Raw genomic sequence first — 21,021 nt, forward strand, 5'->3', positions numbered from 1 at the left:
CAGCTACCTAGCTTCCCCCATTCATTTAGTTTTGAATCCACCTGGAAACACTATCCAGCCAACATTTCTCTATCTTTTCTATAAGGTTAGAATGAGAGACTATGTGAAATTTATTTTCTCCAAACTCTTGCTATAAGTAAATAGCTCTCCATTGCTTCTTTATATCCTTTTTCTCTTCCTTTTCTCCTTGAAGCATCTTTTTCTTTTTCAAAGAATGCTTTATTTTCCTTTGTATCCTACAGAGTAAATATCTGTTTGTTCAGCCTTTTTCATTTTCTCTTCTACTAGCATAGAGATTGACTTGCATTTGGTGCCAATATAGATGTCCTTTGGTATTGGCAAGAGTATCATTACCTTGAAAGAGAAAACTACCTCCAAAAGGAGATCCTTTTAATGGGAAGGGCCTACATGGATGGGGGTGATGGAAAATACCCACCTAGGGACCTTCCCAGGGCCAGTAAAGCATAAAACCTTTGGGCTATAGAAAACCAGTTTATTTTGCTAATTGAAGTAAGGGGAAATGGTAGGTAAGGTCCTAACACTACAACATCTAGACTCCACCTGACTTCTATGTACCTCAGAGAGGTTGCTCTTCCTTTGTTCTGTAGGCCTTGCCTATCAACTCCCTGATCTTATCTAAACCCTAAAACTTATCTGACTATCCTGCTTAACCTAAATAGTATAGATTATCTCTAAAAGGCTAAGGAGGAAAGATTCACTGATGTACTGAGTCCTTACCTAAAGCCTGGGGTTGACTTCCTAGGTAAACCCAAAGTCCCAGGTGACAAAACCCTTGGGTTTACCTTAACCAAGTTGATTTCTGACCAGTTGATCTCAGACAGGTTGATCTCTGTACCCCAGGGAAAGGCAGGTCTCTTCCAAGGCAGTTCTCCAACCCAGAAATTTCCTAATCTTTCCACAAGATTAGTCTTTTCTCAAGGGATGCCAGAACAAAGATCCTCCTTATCAGCTCAGAGGAAAGCCAGATCTGGAGTGACCGGTAAACCCAGTAAAACTCCCAAGATCCTCCTCTCCTTCCAGAATATTTTCCCAGGTTTTGTGTCTAAATTCTCCTCCTTTCTTCTTAAAGACAGTCCATGCATTTTTCTCTATCCCTTATCACTTATCCTTGCACCTTTAGCATATTTTCTGTAAGTCACTCAAAATTCTTCTTGCCCTCTATATTGCTTGAAGCAAGATGCGTATTCTTTTTTTTGCTAAGTCTCTTAAGTAACTCTTGTGGCTAACAGCTGCAGCAAATCCATGAGTGCTTACTTCTCAGTTGCTAGGAGAACCCCTGAGCAATGCACAATTAATTTAGGGATGTTTGTTGCCATTTCTGAAGATGGGATACACTGCTTAGATACAGATATCTTTAGTTGTCAGCATATTCCTGCTATACAGAAATGCAGACAGAAGCAAACAAAAACCAATTTACAATGAGAAATCCAATTATATATTTAGATTGATCCCCTTCCTTTTCCTTTTTCTTTTTGCCTTTGACCTCCAGCTACCTTCTTATGCTTCCCTAGGTTCTAAATTTGGTCCCCATTTGGAAGAAAAGACTAATTGTATTTATTAAAGAGCAAATACAAGATAGAAACAATATTTCCCTGTCTGCTAAACTAGCTGATTCAGTTTTAACAAATCATATCTATCCTTGGCACAGATTTTCTCTTTGCTGATGCTGCACAAAAGAAAATAGTATTATTTATAAAAGAGCTGTGACACAGAGAGCTAATTTTTTCCCCCTACAAGTGGACAAATTTAGTCAGAATTCATTTTAGGATAAATAAAAATAAAAGAGTATGAATAACTTCATGTCTGCTTCAGTTCCTATTCAGCATGAATAGTAGGTCAGTTGTTCAAAGGAATGGCTCTGTATCTAAATGTATCAACCCCAATTTGGGGATGATTTTTTAAACTTTAAAAAGATTAACTTAAATACCTTCTTATAATCTATAGGAAATACTTTCTGGCCAGGTCACTCAGCAATATTTTTCAGTATCTCTGTCCCTATTCTTTTTAACTTTTTTCTGAAATTATGCTACTTTCAAATAAGAGCCAAGATGCAAAACCAGGATGGGTTTTTAAAGCCCTTCTAGGTCATCTTGACACAAAAATGAAATACATGATTAAACTGGAATAATAGGCCCATATCTGTGATGTGATTGGATAATCTTATCTATGATGGTACTTTCTTTAATCTTATGACACTGCTTATTGTAGATGTGTCCATGCTCAACAACTTTGTAAGACTAGACCAAGTCCAAATTGAGTTTGGTTTTAGAAATTTTGAATCTGAATTAAAATACAACACATGTCCAAAGCTTGAAAGTTCTACTTGCCAGGTTAATCCTGCTGAAAAAGTATTTCCCTGTTTTGTATTTTCTTTTCCATCAGCAGCATCTCTATGTACTTTTAACATCTACTCTATAACCAGAAATTATTTCAGCCCAAGCCTCACTTTGGGGTGTATATGTAGAATTTTGGGAAATGTTTTAGGATATCTATATATCATCTTCCTCTAAATAGGTTTCAGCCCATTTTTGTCATTACCTGTTTTTAGTCAAAATTTTAATACATAAGACTTCTTCAATAATAAATAACAGGCCATAGTGATTTCCTTTTCTCCTGACTTAGTCCCTATTTTCCACTTATAGTTCTACTTTTATATGTGTGCAACATGCCTTCTTAATCTGAAGTTTCTTGAGAAAAGGAACTATTTCTTATACTTTTTTTACTCCCACCAAGCTCCCAAGACTATTCTACAAATAGCTGATGCTTCACCTTTGTGTACTCCACAAAAGTCCTTCATTTCTTCATGGTGGTGTGGAGATTTGGGTTCTCAATGACAATATCAGTGGAGTCAAGCGCAAACCATTCAACCAAGTTGTAAAAGCTTCAAATATAGACCTACAATACCCAAGAGTGGAGAAGCTGTGGGTTGACTACAACATGATGAATTCTTTGACCCTGGTGATCCATAAAAAGTATATCTCTGTGCTTCTGCAGTGACAGTAAGAGAGTGGCAAAAAGAATGTTAAGAATCATTCAATAATTAAACCATCTATAAACCATAGCATAACTCTTGGTATTCTAAATTTAAGATCCTTATCCAATCACTAATAAGTTGATATGCTACTGAGTATGAATACTAACATTCTAACAAGATGAAACCAGAGAGCATAAATAAATTTAAACAAAATCAAAGGATGACTTAGAGGTTTGTTTGGAGAAGCAAATAAAGTTGATTGAGTTAGTTTCATCATTCACACTAAGATAAATAGAAGCAACTTTTCATGGGCACTTTGTCATCTTTTCTTAAAGTACTTATGATGAATATACGCAGAAAGACCACCATTAAAAATAATTATAGATAGGTGTTAAGAGCCATTGTAAAGGATAAAGAATAGAAAAATCCTTTAAAGACAAGATCCTCCAAACCAAATCAATTTATACCTTAATATTTAGTGACTTTGATTTGAAGGTAGGAGAATGATTAAAAATATTTTGGAAAATGTGATGGAGAATTGAGAATTGAAAATAAACCAAAGGTACTTATACTATTATATAAATATATTTGTGTGTGTGTGTGTGTGTGTGTATGTGTGTGTGTGTGTGTAGAGAGGGGGGGAGCATTTCATGCATGTATGTAAGGAATAGTATTTTAAAAGAGGGAATTAGAAGGCAGTGGTCATGAAAAATGAAACTGATTAAATCTTAACAAGAAATGATCAGTTACTAATATAGGAGTTATTTCAGAGTCATGTCTATGAGTAGTCAGACCACCTGGTTGCTAGAGCTAAGATAAAAATCAACACTAAATTGGAGAAGAGCATAAAGATAAGGAAAAATTGTGTTCAATTGCCTAATGTAACAGTTAAAATTTAGGAATATGGGGAGACTGAGGCAGGTAGAAATTAGTTTCTCTCTGCAAGGAGTATTATATTTTTTAGAGGTTTATTAAAGGTTAAAAATTAAAGAAAATACAGAATAAGAAAAAACACTTGCCTAGGCCAGAGGCCTAGGCCAGAGAACCTCACATCACAGAAGAGATGCATCTGCTCCAAAACGGAAGTCCAAAAAAGAGGACCCAAAAACCTTTGCCACCAGCTTAAATTCTTCCTCGATCTCAGCCCACCTCAGAATTCCTGTGAGATTACAAAGCATTTTGGGGAAGTGGAGCAAAGGCTTGTGGGGATTGTAGTCCTGTATTCGAGTCTATTTTTTACATGCCCCCGTTTGATCGTTTGCAAAAAAATTAATTTTTTTCCAAAGGATCATGAAAACATAATCAATTTAAAGATTACAATAATTTGATGATAAGAGAAAAAACAAACCCAATAATTGCTGAATGCACTGACAAAAAGCCAGTTAGGGGGCAGTCCCCTTTGGCATGAAAGTACAGATACAAATAAAGTTCAATCAACCACACCCAAAGTTCAATTTTGTGCAACTTGTGGTCTGGAGGCTTCTTCATGGTGGCTTCTCCAACAATTCAGTTTCTGGATTCAGAGAGGTAGCATCTTCTTTACCTAAAATTCTTCTCAAAAGGAATTTAAACTTTGCGATTTAAATAATGATATTTTTTTACATTCCCCCCGTTAAGAGGGTGATATAAAAAAAAAGGATCACTTAGGGATGCATGGCTGAGGTATGAGGTATATGAATCAATTGGCAAGAGATATTAAAAAGACATCAGAAAAATCAAAAAGAAAAGAAAAATTTTCTGGATGAAAATATAGACTATCAAAGTCTTATGTGTAAAAATTCCAAGTAAAAGAAAAATAAATGTATAACAGGTCCTTCTATCAGGGCCCAATCAAAATGATCTAAGTAATGATGCATTTACCCAGTCAATAGCCAGGACTACAGAAAGGTACCACACTATGAGAGGCAGAAAAGAAAGGGACCAGATTATAGGAGCCAAGGTTTTGGGGATACTCGTCTGTGAGTATCTTTAGAGTGAGTGTGGACACAAGGAAAACCTATATCTTAACACATGTTAAACATAGTAACCCCAAGTCTTCACACTAGGTTCAAGACCTTTGTATTGGCCTAGAAGTGCATCAATCCATCCTGGATTGGCCTTTCTTTGGCTCTGTGTACAATGGCTCTTGTGTGTATATCTTGTCCTGGAATCAGACAGAATCATTAAGCAAAGTCCCATAATTTATTTAAATAATTAGTGGCATTGTTTTTATAGTCACAAGCCTTTTAGGGTTATGCATTAGCAAATGTATTTCAAACTTGTAGCACTGAAAAGTCAAAAGGTTAAAGAAAATCTTAATACTGGTGACATCTGCTTCAAATATAAAAAGGAGAGAAAAAATAATAAAAAAAACTGAAAAAGTATATTGCACATGCAAGAAAAATATAATAATAAAAGAGCTTTAAGAAATTCAAAAATATAGCTTATAATCATTGACACTCTGTGTCAGTTAAGAAAATATAAAATACAAGGCTTTCTCACCAAAAAATGAGATCCATTTCCTCTTTGTATCTGGCCATGATCACTGTGAGTAGAAGGCAAATGAATTGAACAAGGTTAACATTTTTTCATTTTAAAAAATACAGTAGTGCAAATATGTAGTTATCAAAATCCCCAAAATTCTCAATAGCCCAATTAATTACAATAGCAAACAAACACACTTTCATATTTCACATAAGTTGCTGTATGACATTTTTAAAACCTATGAATTGATGGACATTTGTCACAATTTTTACAAACATAGCAATCTTTCAATCTTGGTATTTAAACATATTTTTTAAAACAAAGTAAAACTTATCTTGGATTAAGAACATAATCAAGAGATCTATATATCATTCTGGTACAAGTAAAGTAGTGAGCTGAAGAGTATAAATAAAGGGGTGCTCCTTTTTCGGAGGCTTATAGGGATACAAATGCCCTGAGATTAACTGCCCAACTTCCATTCACATATTTAGAAATGCAGGAAGGTTGGGGGTTATAAAATGTATTTCACTTCAGCTAATGGGCCTTAGGGCAGGCAAAAATAACCAGATTGTTAAAAAAAAAATTCCAAAAATCATATTTAAAAAACCCTTAAAATCAAATCATTTGAGGTATTTAGCACATTAAATTTTTCCAAGGTTGTTAATACAATTATAACCAGTTCTGAAGTCCATTTATCCTCAGCAAAATAGAAAAAAGCTGTTTTTTCATATATGGGCTTATTCACAATAATATTTGTTCAGCACAGTTATAGGAAAAAAACAACAGAATTTTTAAAACACAGTACATTCAAAATAAATTCAATCAACCTTCAGTTCAAGCAAAATAATATTGAATCCAGTAATATATGAACTTAAAATCACAAAGTTAAACCATAACAAAAAATGCAATAGAATACAGAGATTTTTATAAACCATTGGAGTCTGAAATGCCTTAGAATATAGCCTTTAGTCTCTTCAAAGTTCCTTGCATTCTTATCCATTTAAATGCCTATTGTCCGAAGGCAGAGTAGTAAGGGCTAGGCAATGGGGTTCAAAGGACCCGTCCAGGGCCCCACAGCTGGGAAGTATCTGAGGCCAGATTTTAACCCAGGACTGAATGTCTTTAGACCTGGCCATCAGTTCGCTGGGCCACCCAGGTGCCCCTTCAAAGTTAAAGTTGAATCTTTGGGCTGAATCTGTTCCCTGACAGGCAGGTGAAATCAATGAAATTATCAGAACAGTCAAAAGGTATCCTTTTAAACAGCCCATTGCTTAAAAGTCTGTTTGAAAAATCTGTTTCTTCTCCTCTCCCTTTTCTCTCTCCCCTGATGATACCTCCTCCTTCCCCAGTCCACATGGAGCCTAGGCCACCCATGTGGAGTCAGTACACCCCCCCCCACCCCCGTTTTGTTACCCACCAAGGATCTGGGTTTGTTGGGCAGGCAGGTCATCAGGTGATTACAATCTTGGTTGAATCAGGTGGGCCAGGTGAGCGAGAGAAAGTCCACTGGGCCGGAGCTGGAGCCAGAGCGCAGACAAGCAGGGCCTAGCAGAGCAGGCAGCCAGGGTGGGGCCGGGAGAAGCGGCTGTCTGAAGCGGATGGCGGCAGCAGGCAGGCAGGAAGGAGCTGATCAACACCTTTGGGAGGGTAAAAAAAAAGACAAGCAGGGCCAGGAGCTTGGGCACCAGGTGAGAGGCTGCAGAAGTAGGAGCAGGAGAGGGCCACAGGCAGGAGCTGATCAAGATAGTTTTCTAAAGAGCATCTTGGAGAAATTTGGCTTTAAAAAAATCATTATCTAGGCTAAAAAATTTGAGAAGTCCTCATCCAATCTAGTGGTCGCCATCTGTAACAGTTAAAATTTAGGAATATGGGGAGACTGGGGCAGGTAGAAATTAGTTTCTTTCTGCAAGGAGTATTATATTTTTTAGAGGTTTATTAAAGGTTAAAGATTAAAGAAAATACAGAATAAGAAAAAACACTTGCCTAGGCCAGAGAACTTCACATCACAGAAGAGATGCATCTGCTCCAAAACGGAAGTCCAAAAAAGAGGACCCAAAAACCTTTGCCACCAGCTTAAATTCTTCCTCGATCTCAGCCCACCTCAGAATTCCTGTGAGATTACAAAGCATTTTGGGGAAGTGGAGCAAAGGCTTGTGGGGATTGTAGTCCTGTATTCGAGTCTATTTTTTACATGCCCCCGTTTGATCGTTTGCAAAAAAATTAATTTTTTTACACTAAGCTCCAGCCTCCTATTCAGATGAACTGTTGATGCCCCAAAATAGGAAATGAATAAGGAAATGATAATTAAAGCTTATGTTGATATAGTGCTATAAAGTAACCAAAGCATGTTAAATACATTATTTCCTTTAATACACATAACAACCAAGAAGTGCCCTTATAAGCTCCATTTTACAGATGAAAAAATTGAGACTCATGAAAATTAAGTTTAAATGTGGTCACATAGGTTCCAAGGCCAGCCTACACATTATGCTATACTGTCTAAGGCAAGGGCAGTATTAGAACATATATACTCATGAAAAGGTATTGATTGTTGTTATTTCTATAAACAAATAGCACTTAATTAATAAAAAAGGATTGTCCACAATGAGTAGGCCAAGAAGGCCCAGCAGTTAGCTAACAAAAATAGACCTGCTTGCTAAGCAGATAGACATGGAAGCTAAAGCCTATATTGATCTTTACTCTGGCTTTTTTTCCTCTCTGGGATCAGGGAATCATTGGGATGGGAACAGCTATGGCAAAAATATTTGTTTAATTTCTAGGTATTTTATATGCCTCCAAGTCATTTGTGATGCTATGCTGAGGCTCTTAGAGTCAATTCACTACTTTAATGACTCTCTGGATTTGCTTGAAATACTTTTTCTTGAGTAGTCTAGGTGGGAAAGTAACAAGGGCAATTGAAGACCTTGCTATTTCTCTCAATCCCACAATAATCCCCTTGATGGTTCCTAAAAGTAAGTCAAAACTATAGCTCTAGGGCCCTTTCAGAATTTGGGAACCAGGATTATTTGTAAGGAGCAGTTCCAGAAAGAGGTAGATGATGAAATGTGAGATGTAGTACATGGGAAACTGGCTCACACTATTCATCAGTTGTTACTTCAAACTACATGTGATACCTAATAGCCTGACTTTATTTCATTGTGGCTTATGAAATAATGAAATTTGTTAGATGACCTCCTTTTGATTCCCCTTTTAAAATTTACCTAGAAGGATAAGCTTAGGCTATTAATTGTTACTTACTGGTTTGCATCAGGAATGGTAGATCATTGCTTTACTCTTACATTTCTTTTGATTAAAGCTGAAGGAGTTAAAGAATCTACAGCAGCAATACCTCCAGGTCAATCAGGAGATCTCTGAGCTACGTCCACTGAAGACTCAGCTTCAAGAGTATCAGGAACAGACAAATAAGTATCAATCTCTCCAGGAACAACTCAAGCAGGAAAATCTCACTTGTCAACAGGAGCTACAACACCTCAGGTAAGAAAACTCTTAAAGAAAAGAGTTTTTTTTTTTTAATGCTCCTCCACATACACTGCAAATCTTTCTTTGTAATAAATCCATTAGTAATTGTTTGGTGTTGTGTAGATGGGATGTGTCCTTACTAGTCTTTTGTGGTTTCTAAATTTCATTTCTAACAAAGGCTATCAGAGCAAAGAGAAATCCAGAAGCAAAATAATCCTATCACCTTTTAAGAATTGTTTGTTCTTGTTGGCACACTATTTTTGTCAAGAACACATATATTTAGTTTGAAATGACGAATGTGTCATTGAAATGATGTTTTTTGGCAGATAATGGGCAAACTTTATAAGGTGAAGGGTTTTTTATGTGAATTTTTACCAGGAGATATTTTATTACATAAACCTGCATATTTGTTCAAAAAAATAATGTACCAACATCTTGAATTTCCTTAGATAATGGAAAACACATCTTAGGCTGAAAAATGATTAAAGCTAAAATTCAGATCACTGTAAAATGGCAGTGGGAGTTCTCCCTGGGAACCCACCTGGCCTGTTGTTTCAGGGGCTGAACTTTAGTGACTTCAAGATGGCAGCTAGTGTTCATTTTCTCCCCTTCTCTTCCTCTCTGAGTGATTACATACACTCCTGAACTTGTTACATTTCCATTTGCCCAATGAATATTTCTGCCTGGATGTTGCACCAACATTTCAAACTCAACTTGTCCAAACTGAGCTTATCCTCTCCTTTAAGTCTTCTCCATCATCTTTTCTTTTGATGACACTATTACTGTCCTACTACTCATGTGGGCTGTGAAATTTGTATTATTCTCTTTCAGTCTTCCCTGTCCCTCACCTCTCCACTTACAGTTTTACCAAATTCTACCTCCACACCATCTTTCACATCCATCCCCTTCTCTTCACTAATATAGCCACCACATTAATTCAAGTTCGCTTCTTTTTTGTATGATTATAATAACTTTCTAACTAATCTCCTTATTTCCAGTCTATATTATCCAGTTCCTCCTTTCCTCATCTGCCAAAATAATCTTCCTACAGCACAAATCTAACCATGTCACACCCCATTCAAAAACTCTCAGTGGCTACCAAAATCTATAAAGGTAGCTCCCAATCTTTAAAAAAACAAACAGTAAAAGCCACTTTTTAACACTATTAAAAAAATGTTCCAGACTTTTCATTTAATAGAAATTGTATATACTGATTGAGAATCTAATAACAAAAAGATATGCCTTAATCCAATGACTGGGAACTCTTAGCCTATGGGGTAGAATATAAACATAGCCTGGCAGTTGAATTCATCTACAACCTTTCTCTAACCTGTCTAGCCTTATTTTTTATTATTTCCCTTCACACTTTCCTTTAATACTAGACAACTAGTTGTTTTTCACACTCAAGATTCAATTTCTTATCTCCCTATGAATTCATATAGGCCTTCCTATATTCTTGGAATGTATTCTTTTCTTTTTTCTACCTTTTGATATTTTCTTCCCTTAAAGTATAATCAGATGTTGCCATCTTTTTTTTTTAATTAAATAAAACTTTCCTTTATCTCCCTACCTCTGCCTGCCAGTAGAAATGCAGAATTGGAGTTCAGAAGATAGTTTGGAACTACAAATCCATAGGTTTGAGAATTAACTAAATAGATGTGGTAATTGAACCTGTAGAAAAAGATGAGATCACCAAGAGAGCATAGAGGGAATACAAGGCCAAGGATGCAACCTTATCAAGTTTACCTTAAAAATATTGGTTCTATCCTTCTCAAATACCCTTCCTTATATTAGACTTATTTGTGTACATATCATATCTCATCTAATAGTTGAGAGTCCTTAAAGACAGGTACTATGTCATGTTTCATCATTCTATCCCTGATGCCTTGAGTGAAGTGAGTTTTTAACTTGTATTTGTTTACTTGAATTGAATAGTAAGAGGGCCTAATGCCCATTAAGGGCAAATCCTGAAATCAAGCACAAGCAGCTGTCAAGGGTAAAATTTAGGGTTGTTGACTGAATATATTATATTAGTGGTCGCCAGGGATTTAAATTCAATCCCAATAAAATATTCATTTATGGTGGTTTAATTACAATAGAAGGAAGAAATTAAGAAGGAGAAGAGGGTAAGGGTAGGAGATTTTCTTCAGCTTGGAGTAAGACATAGGGAGTTCAGAGGCTTCAGCCAAGGGGCCTTCTCAGAAGATTAAATCTAGCTCGGCTTCCAGCCAGGATGCCTCCTCTGAGAAGAGGGACCTTCTAGGAGGATAGTGCTTTTCAAGAGGTCAAGGAAAGGAGGAATCAACCTTACCACTCACCAAGGTCGCTTAGGGAAGACACCTCACCTAAACCATGCTACAGAGCCAAATGCCACAAGCACGCTAAAATGCTGCCCAGAGCTCCCAACACGGCCAAGAGAGTAATCACAGGAAGTGACACAAAATATATAGGCAGTTCTTTACATCACTTCCTGTATCTCACATGTACAAGTTGTGGCTTAAGCTTGACTTAGAACAGCCCAGGGAGTCAGTCAGTTGTTTCTTATTTGTCACTTGCTAGCACATGCCAGTCCTAGGCCTTCCTCCCCAACACTTAATCCTTAAGTAGAGGTGTATACACTCCTGGTTGCTAAAATTCTAAAGACTAAGCAGGGTGGAGTAAATCTAAAATTCACACAACTGGCAAGGGCTGATGGTAAAAGGCTGTTAAAAACTGATGCCTTTATTTTTCTTAGTGTTTCCATTTGATTTTAATAAGTTGCTTCCAAAAAGCATTGCTTTTGGTTTGTATTTTAAAGTTACTCTATTTAATTTTTTTTCAAGGAGGAATATGTTTATTTTAAAGTCAAACAAAAACAAATAGAATTAGTATCAAAACTCATGAAAAATATTGACACACACATTAGCAACCTTTTCCCCAAAGATCTTTCTAGCCTCAGACACTTGTAATCCTCAACTAAGTGGCACTTTCAGAAGGCTTGTGATAAACTTCTGTAGATCTCTTCAGTTCCCAACAGGTGGCACCAGTCATCAGTCCTCTGTAGTTCTGTACTTTTCCTAAGTACTGTCACATGTCTCTAATTAAACTTTTTAGAATCCTTAGTTTCCTTAAAATTTCAGGTTAAACATCACTTTTTCACCTCATTATTCACTTTTATTTATTTTTAATTAAGCATAACTTTATTTAATTCATTGACAAAAATGTTCAAAAGAATAGGATCAGGGGCATTTAGGTTGAGAGCCAGACCTGGAGACAAGAGGTCCTTGGGTTCAAATCTGGCCTATTGATTGCACTGAGAGAAAAGGAAAGGGAGAGATGAAAGGGGGTAAATTATCTTGCTTAAAGAGGTGTGAAAAACTATTACAGTGAAGGAGAGGATGAAGTTGGTGACAGGTAATGCTTAAACTTTACTCTTATCATACCTGGGTCAGAGTGGGAATAACAGTCCTACTCATTGGGATATAGAATTTTAGCTTACTCTTTATAGAGAAGTTGTAGGGGGAATAAGACGAGGGAAGGGGGTGCTGACAGTAGAATGGAGGGGAAAGTGGGGAGAGTGATCAAAAGCAAAATGCTGCTGAGGAGAGGGACAGAGTGAAAGGAAAAAAGATCAGTATCAAAAGGGAAAAAATAAGATAGAGGGGAATACACAGTTGGTAATCATGACTGTGAATAGGATGAACTCACCCATAAAACAGAAGTGGAAAGCAGAGTGTATTAAAAACCAGAATCCTACAATATGTTGTTTACAAGAAACACATTTGAAGCAGGGTGACACACATAGAGTAAAGGTACAAGACTGGAGCAGAATTTGTTGTGCATTATCTAAAGTAAAAAAAGCAGGAGTAGCAATCATGATCTCGGATAAAGCTAAAGCAAAAATAGATCTGATTAAAAGAGATAAGGAAGAAAATTACATTTTGCTAAAAGATACTATGATCAGTGAAGTAATATCAACACTATAAACATATATGCACCAAATAGTATAGCCTCTAAATTTTTAAAGGAGTAATTAAATAAACTTCAGGAGGAAATAGTAAAACTATACTAGTGGGGGACCTCAACTTCACCCATTCAGATCTAGATAAATCAAAACAAAATAAAACCAAATCTGGCCCCCACTTCCCATGAGTTATGTATCCCTGGGCAAGTTACATCCCACATTGCTTAGCTCTTCTGACTTGGAACAATACACCATATTGATTCTAGGACAGAAGGTAAGAGGGTTTTTTTTTAAGTGCGAGATCAAGCATAGGTCTTAGGAATACCCAATTAAACACATCTGTCCAAATTAACTTTGTTTATCTTTTTATCTTTATGTTTATTTTTAAAACCCTTGTCTTCTACCTTAGAATCAATGCTATGTATTGGTTCCAAGGCAAAAGAATGGTAAGGGCTAGGCAATGGGAGTTAAGTGACTTACCCAGAGTCACACAGCTAGGAAATGTGTGAGGCCAGATTTGAACCTAGGATCTCCTATCTCTCAATCCACTGAGATACCCCACTACACCCCCACCCCAATTAACTTTAAACACTTAATGGTTACTCCTTTGGTCCAGTTATTCCATTGGATCTGAGGCCATCTAATTGTGCTATTGCCTAGACTTTAAAAGTTATTCTATTTTAGTAAAGTATTTAGTAATGATATAACATGAATCACATTTTTGTATAAAAAAACTTGAAAATCCTTGCTAATAGCTTTTCTCTGTCAAACATATGTATTATAGCTGAAGACCTTCCAGCTAACAGGAGGGAGAAGATGAGATGGGTCTAAAGAACTAGAAAGAGAAACAGCATTTAAGATTTCATTTATTATTTCTTCATTCCTACATTTGTTTGCAATGTTTTTATGCCTTAGTACATGGTTAGTCTTTTTTATATGTGCCATGTGCTGCAGAAAAAGAAAGTATATTCCTTTTTATCCCTATTTATTTTTCTCCAGATATCTATTAGCTCTTAATTTTTCTAACATTTCATTCACTTCTCTCACTTCTCTTATTTATTTTTTGGTTCAATTTATCTAATTATGATAGGGGAAGGTTGAGATCCTCCACTAGTATAGTTTTACTATTTCCTCCTTAAACTCTTATTTTCTCCATTAGAAATCTGAATGCTGTACCATTTGGTGCATATATGTTGAGTACTGATATTTCTTTGTTATTTATACTGCCTTTCATCAAGATGTAATTACCTTCCTTATCTCTTTTAATCAAATCTATTTTTGCTTTAGCTTTGTTTGAGATCATAACTGCTACTCCTGCCTTCTTTGTCTCAATTGCAGCCCAGTAAGTTCTGCTCCACCCTATTACCTTTACCCCGTGTATGAATTCATTACCTCCCAACATATGGTAGGATTCTGGTTTTTAACTCATTCTGCTATCAGCTTCTTTTTTATTGGTGAGTTCATCCCATTCACATTCACAATTATGATTATTGTCTTTGTATTCCCCTCCATTTTGCCTTCCTCCTTTAATTCTGTCTTTTCTCTTATCCCTCTTACCTTACTCTACAACTTTTCGCTTTTAGTCAGTCCTCCCCCCTTTCCCCTCCCTAATGTTACTTCCCTTCCCAGCTCCTCCCCTCTTATTATTCCCCTCTTATTATAGTGCCTTTTGAATGACCCCCCACAACCTCTCTCTCCTTTGTATTGCTCCCCTCCCCACCAGCCCACTTATTATCCTTCTACTTCTCTGTAGGGCATGATACAATTCTCTGCTCCAATAGATCTGATTATTCTTCACTCTCCAAGTCAATTCCAATGAGCGTAATGAGATTTAAGTACTACCTGTCTCCAACCTCTTCCACCCTTCCATTATATTGGTCTTCTCACTCTCTGTATGCTTCTTTATGAAATATATATTTACCCCATTTTTTCTCTTTTCCCATTTCTCTTAGTATTATCCTCATTTTACCCCAGTTTTTTATATATTTTTGACATATCCTATAGAGTTTGTCACTGTACCCTCTAAGTATACTTCTAGCTACCCTGATGATAATAACAATATTTAAGTCTGGTTTTTTCTTCAGTAATGCTTGGAAATCCTCCATTTTATTAAATGGCTGTACTTTCCCCTGAAAGAATATAGTTAATTTTGCTGGATATTTGATTCTTGGTTGTAGACCCAGTGCCCTTGCTTTCTGGAATATCATATTCCATGCCTCCTGGTCCTTCAGTGTAGATGCAGCCAGGTCCTGTATAATCCTGACTGTGGCTCCCTGATATTTGAATTGTTTCTTTTTAGCAGCTTGTAGTATCTTTCCTTGGTCTGGAAGTTCTTAATCTTGGCTCTAACATTCCTGGACATTGTCAATTGGGGATTTAGTGCAGGAGGTAATCTGTGGATTTTTTCAGTCTCTACATTACCCTCTTGTTCAAGAATATCAGGGCAGTTTTCTTGGATAATTTCCTATAGAATGATGTCCAGAGCAGGTTGATTTTTCAGGTCATTGTGGTCATAGGGTTTCTTAAGTCTTACTGCCTAAAGGAGATAACTGCTTCTCATCTATTTTCTAGAAGGAAGAAAGGAGGTGGGACCAGCTCTGGGCAAAATTAGAGGGAGGAGAAGTTTTGTCTGGTGTTTTCCTGCTGATTTTTCTCCTTTCTTCCACTTCTGACACTTTTGGACCTTTCCCTCTGACAATTTCCTGTGCCTTCTAGAGGGGAGAAGAATACTTGGGAAGTCCAGGAGAAGCGGGTTAGAGAGCAGTACCTGATGGCCCTCTCTGACAAGGAGCAGCAGCTAAGCCACCTTCAGAATCTGGTGCAAGAGATGAGGTCTTTACCCTCTCAGCAGCCTTCTGCCCTCTCAGAGAAATTCCAAAGACAGGTGAGCTGGGCCCTGACTGATCCAAAGGGGTGGCTGAAGCTTGTGTGCCTCCAAATGGAGCATACTGCCCAGTAACCTCAGGACTGGTGTAATGATCACTCCGTGGAATGGGCAGAGTTTGTCCACAGAAGATTCAGCAGTTGGAATGAGGAGTAGATTCTGTAAGTGCTTCTCTCCCAGCAGGCATCCCCAGAAACAACAACTTCCCCAGAGTCATTAAGAGCTCTGGATTCTGAAGTTGAGCTCCTGAAGGCCCAGCTTAATGACAGCTTGAAAGAAGTTCACCAGAAGGAGTTGAGAATCCAGCAACTGAATAGCAAGGTGAGTTTCTTTCTCATCAGCCCTATGAGTAAGCTGAAAGGAGACTGGGCAGCAGCAGATTGGGTTGAGATTCTAGTTTTTAAGTATCTCTGCAGGTGCAGACAGGCAGAGTATCTTCTCAGAGCCTTAGGTTGTGTAATTACAGAACTGAAAATGGAGTTCTTTTTTCCACTTTTTCCTCTACAGATCTCTTAGGAAGGATAGGGCAGGAGTTGCATGAGGAGAGATTCCCTAGTAGTATTGTATAGATGGTTCCACCAAAGCTTCATTCCCAATCAGTTGCACATATGCAACTTTTCCCTTCAGACCTTCCTTTAATCCAGGCCTGTTCCTTCAGATTTCTCCTGCTTCCAGTAGTAGAATAACCTATAATTGGAAAAGGGGAGCATGTCAAGGAAAATCAGAAAACTAGAAAGTAGAAAAGAACTGTTGTTTCCCCCCCACCAAGTGATCTATCCCATAGAAAGCTGATGCTTGAAAACTAGAGAGTAAGGTGTTTTTGGACCTGGGGACATTTTGCCAAAGACTATGCTGAATGTAGCAGATTCCCACCCTCCTTGCTAAATCCAGCTTTTCTTTTCTGGGACATTAGCCCCTCTTCTTCCCTCTCCTATCTGCCCTGCTACTGCCAGGCTTTCTAGGGCAGGTTGATTATTCAGCTGGAGTTATAGGGTTTCTTGGGCCTTATTGCCTGAAGAGATAACTGCTTCTCTTCTGTTTTCTAGAAGGAAGGGAGGAGACAAGGCCAACCAGCCCTAGGCAAAATTAGAGGAAGGAGAAGTTTTGTCTTTGGTGCTTTCCTGTTGATTTTTCTCCTTTTTTCCAACTTTCTGAACTCATCTATGGGTATTGCATCTTAAGCCTTGTTTCAGAGGATTTTTCTTCTTAGGTGATAAGACAGGGTCAAAGAAGCTGAGATGTTAACTTAAGATAGGCTTAGTTGATTTGGTTCTAGGGAATAGAACTAATGGGGAAGAAGTTATTTCCAGGATTTCTCAGTAGAAGAGAGAATTTTCTAATGAAAAGAGCTGTCTGAAAATGGAAGGGACTGCCTTTTGTAAAAATAATAATAGAGAGTTACATAAAAATACATGGGAAAACTATACCAATATATACCAAAAACTATACCAACAGGTATACAGGTACAGGTTCAGATACTTTTGATAGATCAAAAGTATCTTCAGTGATAAAGTGAAGTGAAGCTCAAATGTGAACTTCCCTTCAGGGCCAGGTGCAAGGACGCTAAAGAGACTCTTATTATAAAAAATAAAATATTTATTGAAATATATAAGGATAAAAAGGATTTCTAATTCTAAGGGATTCTAAATCCACCCAAATAAACTCCCTGGTTCCTCAAGAAACCGCTTCTCCTGTGTTTCACAGGTTACACTAATCCTCCCTGATCTGACTAACCCAAATTTATACTATTATAAATAAAACTACCATGATTATCCTTATAATTCTTAACTTTGCCTTCAAATTACAAAATAACAAAGGCTAGCTGGTTGAGTCTCAACAAGAATCACATTAGGACTCTGAGTAAGACCAGATCTTTCTTTGGTCTTCTCAGATGTAAACCAATTTATGAAGACAGAAATAGTCAATAGTGTTTCCCAAGTTGGGAAAGAAAAACACTGAGCTTCTTCAGGTCTTTCCCTCAGGCAGAGAGAGAGGCAAAGATGTTACCTCCTCTAGCCCTGAGAGAGAGTCTCTGAGAGTGTGTCTCTGCCAACTGCCAGAGAGAATAACTGACACAGAAAAAACGGTTATCACTGTCAGCATTTGAAATTGACATGCTCTCTCAGCTCTGCTTCAAACTCAGATTTTTTCTCAAGCCAACCATTGTACTTCTTATCTCTAAACTAATAAAACAATACTTATTTTCTAATATCATTCTCATACTTTGTTGTGGGAAAACACACCAGTTTGTAGCAGGATCTTGCCCAAAGAATTGGAAGCTAAAAGTATTGAAAGAAGAAGAGGTTTAATAGAGTAGTGAAATGGCCTAGATCCTAAGGGGCAGATCAGGGTTTTCACATTTATTGAGGGTCTGGGGATTTGTCACCTCCCATTCCAGGGAAATCTCCACCTTTCCTTAGAATAGTCCACCCCTAGGGATTCTAGGCAAAGAAACCCTAGAAAATGGGCATAGGAGGAGGGTACATATGCGGTAGAGATATGTTTTGGGGTCTGGCATGTCATAGGTGAATTTAAGGATACCAATTTAAGGGGTACACTTAGGTTTGAGGGAATCCCCTGAACTGCCAGAGCCCTCAATGCACATGTCTTATGTTTCCTTCATTGTCCTACCTACCATCATTTGTCAGCATACGAAAGGTCTCTATATCCTCCTGGAATACCCTTATTTAGATAGGGAACATAGGGAAGGTACAGAACAGAACAAGATCACTATAGGTGATTGGTGATACATAACAGTACAGAACTTCATGTAACTACAGAACAATATAAGACCAGCGTAGGTAATTAATAATACACAACAGTACAATACTAAGGTAAATACAGAACAGTATAAGACTGGAATAAGTGATTAATAATGACATAGATTTTGCTATTTCTGATTAACTAATGCTAACGAGTAAAAAAATAAAAGATTCTAGAACATGAGGATCCTGCTTCTATTACTGCCTACCACCATTACCTTGGTATATATTAAATTTAAATGTAGTAAAGAGCCTTCAAGGTTCTTTCTAATTCTCTGATTCTGTGTTCCTTGTATTTATGCAATAAATATTTTAGTGTTTGTTTTCCCTTACCTATTAGATTGTATGATTCCAATATCTTATATTTCCTCTGCATGGTTATAGTACAGGGTCTTGTGCAAAATTATCACTTTTAGTTTTAGGTGATAGCTCCTGATCCATCTATATAGAGAGAGAGCTAAGAGATAAAAGAATGTATTGATTTCTTAAACTTGGACCCAGGCTAATGTACTATCTAATTTGGACACCTGTAGCAATCTCTTTTTACCCCCCCCACCTTCATTCAGGGCATATTATCAGATAATCTTTTGGAAATAAAGATTTTCCATCCAAAGTGTTGGATACTCATAATCTCATCATCAAGAAGAGACAATCCAATATCTCTGTGCTGGGAGAATCCTCTGTGGGCTGGTGTTGACCTGATTTTCTTTGTTTCAGCTCTCTCAGATCTTTGAAGAGAAAAGTTCCCTTTCCATTCAGCTTCGTGGTAGCAGTCAGAGTCTCCGTGAAAGCCATCAGCGCTATAATGATCTTCTGAATCATTGCACAGGTCTAGAGAGACAAATTCAGGAGCTGCAGCCACCAAGCAAGGAAATGGTGAGAGACAGAGGAATAAATAAGGATGATAAAGCTTAGCTTTTTTTGGTGTAAAGTTAAGAATTCGAGACAAGTTCCATGTCCATATACATCAAGGACTGATAGAAACAAATTTAAGAGAATAGGAAGAAAGAAAAAAAAAAAATATATATATATATATGTATTTTTATTTAAAATAAAACCCTTACCTTCCATCTTAGAATCAATACTATGTATTGGTTCTAAGGCAGAAAGAAGTGTAGTAAGGGCTAGGCAATGGGGGTCAAGTGACTTGCCCAGGGTCACACAGCTGGAAGTGTCTGAGGCCAGATTTGAACCCAGGACCTCCCATCTCTAGGCCTGGCTCTCAATCCACTGAGCCAACCAGCTGCCCCCAGGAAGAAAGTATATTTGAGAGGTAGGCAATATATCTAAACCATTACAGAGGGAAAGGGAGAAGATGGGATATCTGAAATGATGGAAGTTGCTATAAAAAGCATGTAAAACAATGAGAATGAGTTGAGGCAACAGGATACCTGCCCAAGCCACAAGAAAGCACCTAGGAATAAAGGGGCTTCAGGGAGGTATGAGAGGCCCTGTCCCCCAAGAAAAGCTATGGACCACCACTTGAGGAAAAAGAGCTTAGCAGGAAAGTAAAGAGAGATGAGAAGGTAGGCTCCTGGAGATGAACAGATCAGGTTTAGAGTGTCAGTCACATCTGTGACCGAGCTGACTGTACTGGGTAAATGGAATCTCTGCTTTGTTTTTGGAGAGAATTATGAAAAGAGAAGGCATCCTCTTCAACTTCCAAACGGCAAATAAATGCCTCATTCCCTCTAATGTGAGTTTTCTACTAACTCTCCTCCTCCTTCCCAGTGGTGGCTCTTAATAGGCTCTGTTCTTACCAGTCTTGTTCTTCTAGGGGACACTCACAACGGATGCTGCCCCTGGAGCTCCTCAGGAAAAGAATGAACCCCACAGAGAGGGTGATCCTGTGGAGCTGAGAGAACTGCAACTTAGGTAAGTAAGATTTCTCAGGCAAGCTTCAAAACCCCGAGCTCTCTAGGCCCAGCCTGCAGCCAGGAAAGCACTGTGTTGGTGCGCATAGAATGGGGATTACTACACAAGCATGCCTGCATGTTCACTGTGACTCTACTTCTGTCCTTCTTACGTGGCTTATTTTCATTAGTTGGATTAGTTTCTTGGCCTACTTTCCAGAGGGACATAATTGGTTTCTCCGAACAGAGTGCTAGAAAGAGAACTGGAAGTGAGAGGGGAGCTACTTTGCAGAACAAGAAGTAGGATACACAATCATTTCAACAGCTAATATGAGAACATTTATTTAATTATTTTTAAACCTTTATCTTCTGTATTAGAGTTGATACTAAATATTGGTTCCAAGGTAAAAGAGCAGTAAGGACTAGGCAATTCGGATTAAGTAACTTGCCCAGGGTCATACAGCTAGAAAGTGCCAGACTTGAACCTAGGACTTACTGTCTCCTGGCCTGGCACTCTTATCCATTGTGCTACCTAACTGCTCCATGATGATTTTTAATAGGGATAAATAGAGTGACCTGCTTTCCAATAAAGTTCAGAAAGTTAATTGTACATGTAAAAGAGGATACGAAAGCACACTGTA

At 37.7% G+C, this 21,021-nt stretch overlaps 1 protein-coding gene across 16 annotated transcripts in view; it reads left to right on the top strand.

Annotated features, from left to right (window-relative positions):
• Window positions 1–21,021, top strand: part of GOLGB1 (golgin B1) — a 78,641-nt gene that overhangs the window by 50,286 nt on the left and 7,334 nt on the right. For 11 of the 16 annotated variants that reach the window (XM_056793524.1, XM_007493768.3, XM_007493766.3 and 8 more), the window contains 5 exons: window positions 8,775–8,953; window positions 15,597–15,765; window positions 15,946–16,086; window positions 19,245–19,403; window positions 20,305–20,402. In XM_056793524.1, the coding sequence (XP_056649502.1) occupies window positions 8,775–8,953; window positions 15,597–15,765; window positions 15,946–16,086; window positions 19,245–19,403; window positions 20,305–20,402 (746 nt within the window). The remainder of the gene's footprint in view (window positions 1–8,774; window positions 8,954–15,596; window positions 15,766–15,945; window positions 16,087–19,244; window positions 19,404–20,304; window positions 20,403–21,021) is intronic. The other 5 variants (XM_007493769.3, XM_056793523.1, XM_007493767.3 and 2 more) reach the window with 1 other exon arrangement.

The sequence above is a fragment of the Monodelphis domestica genome, chromosome 4, assembly GCF_027887165.1.
Source record: "Monodelphis domestica isolate mMonDom1 chromosome 4, mMonDom1.pri, whole genome shotgun sequence".
Classification (NCBI taxonomy): Eukaryota; Metazoa; Chordata; class Mammalia; order Didelphimorphia; family Didelphidae; genus Monodelphis; species Monodelphis domestica.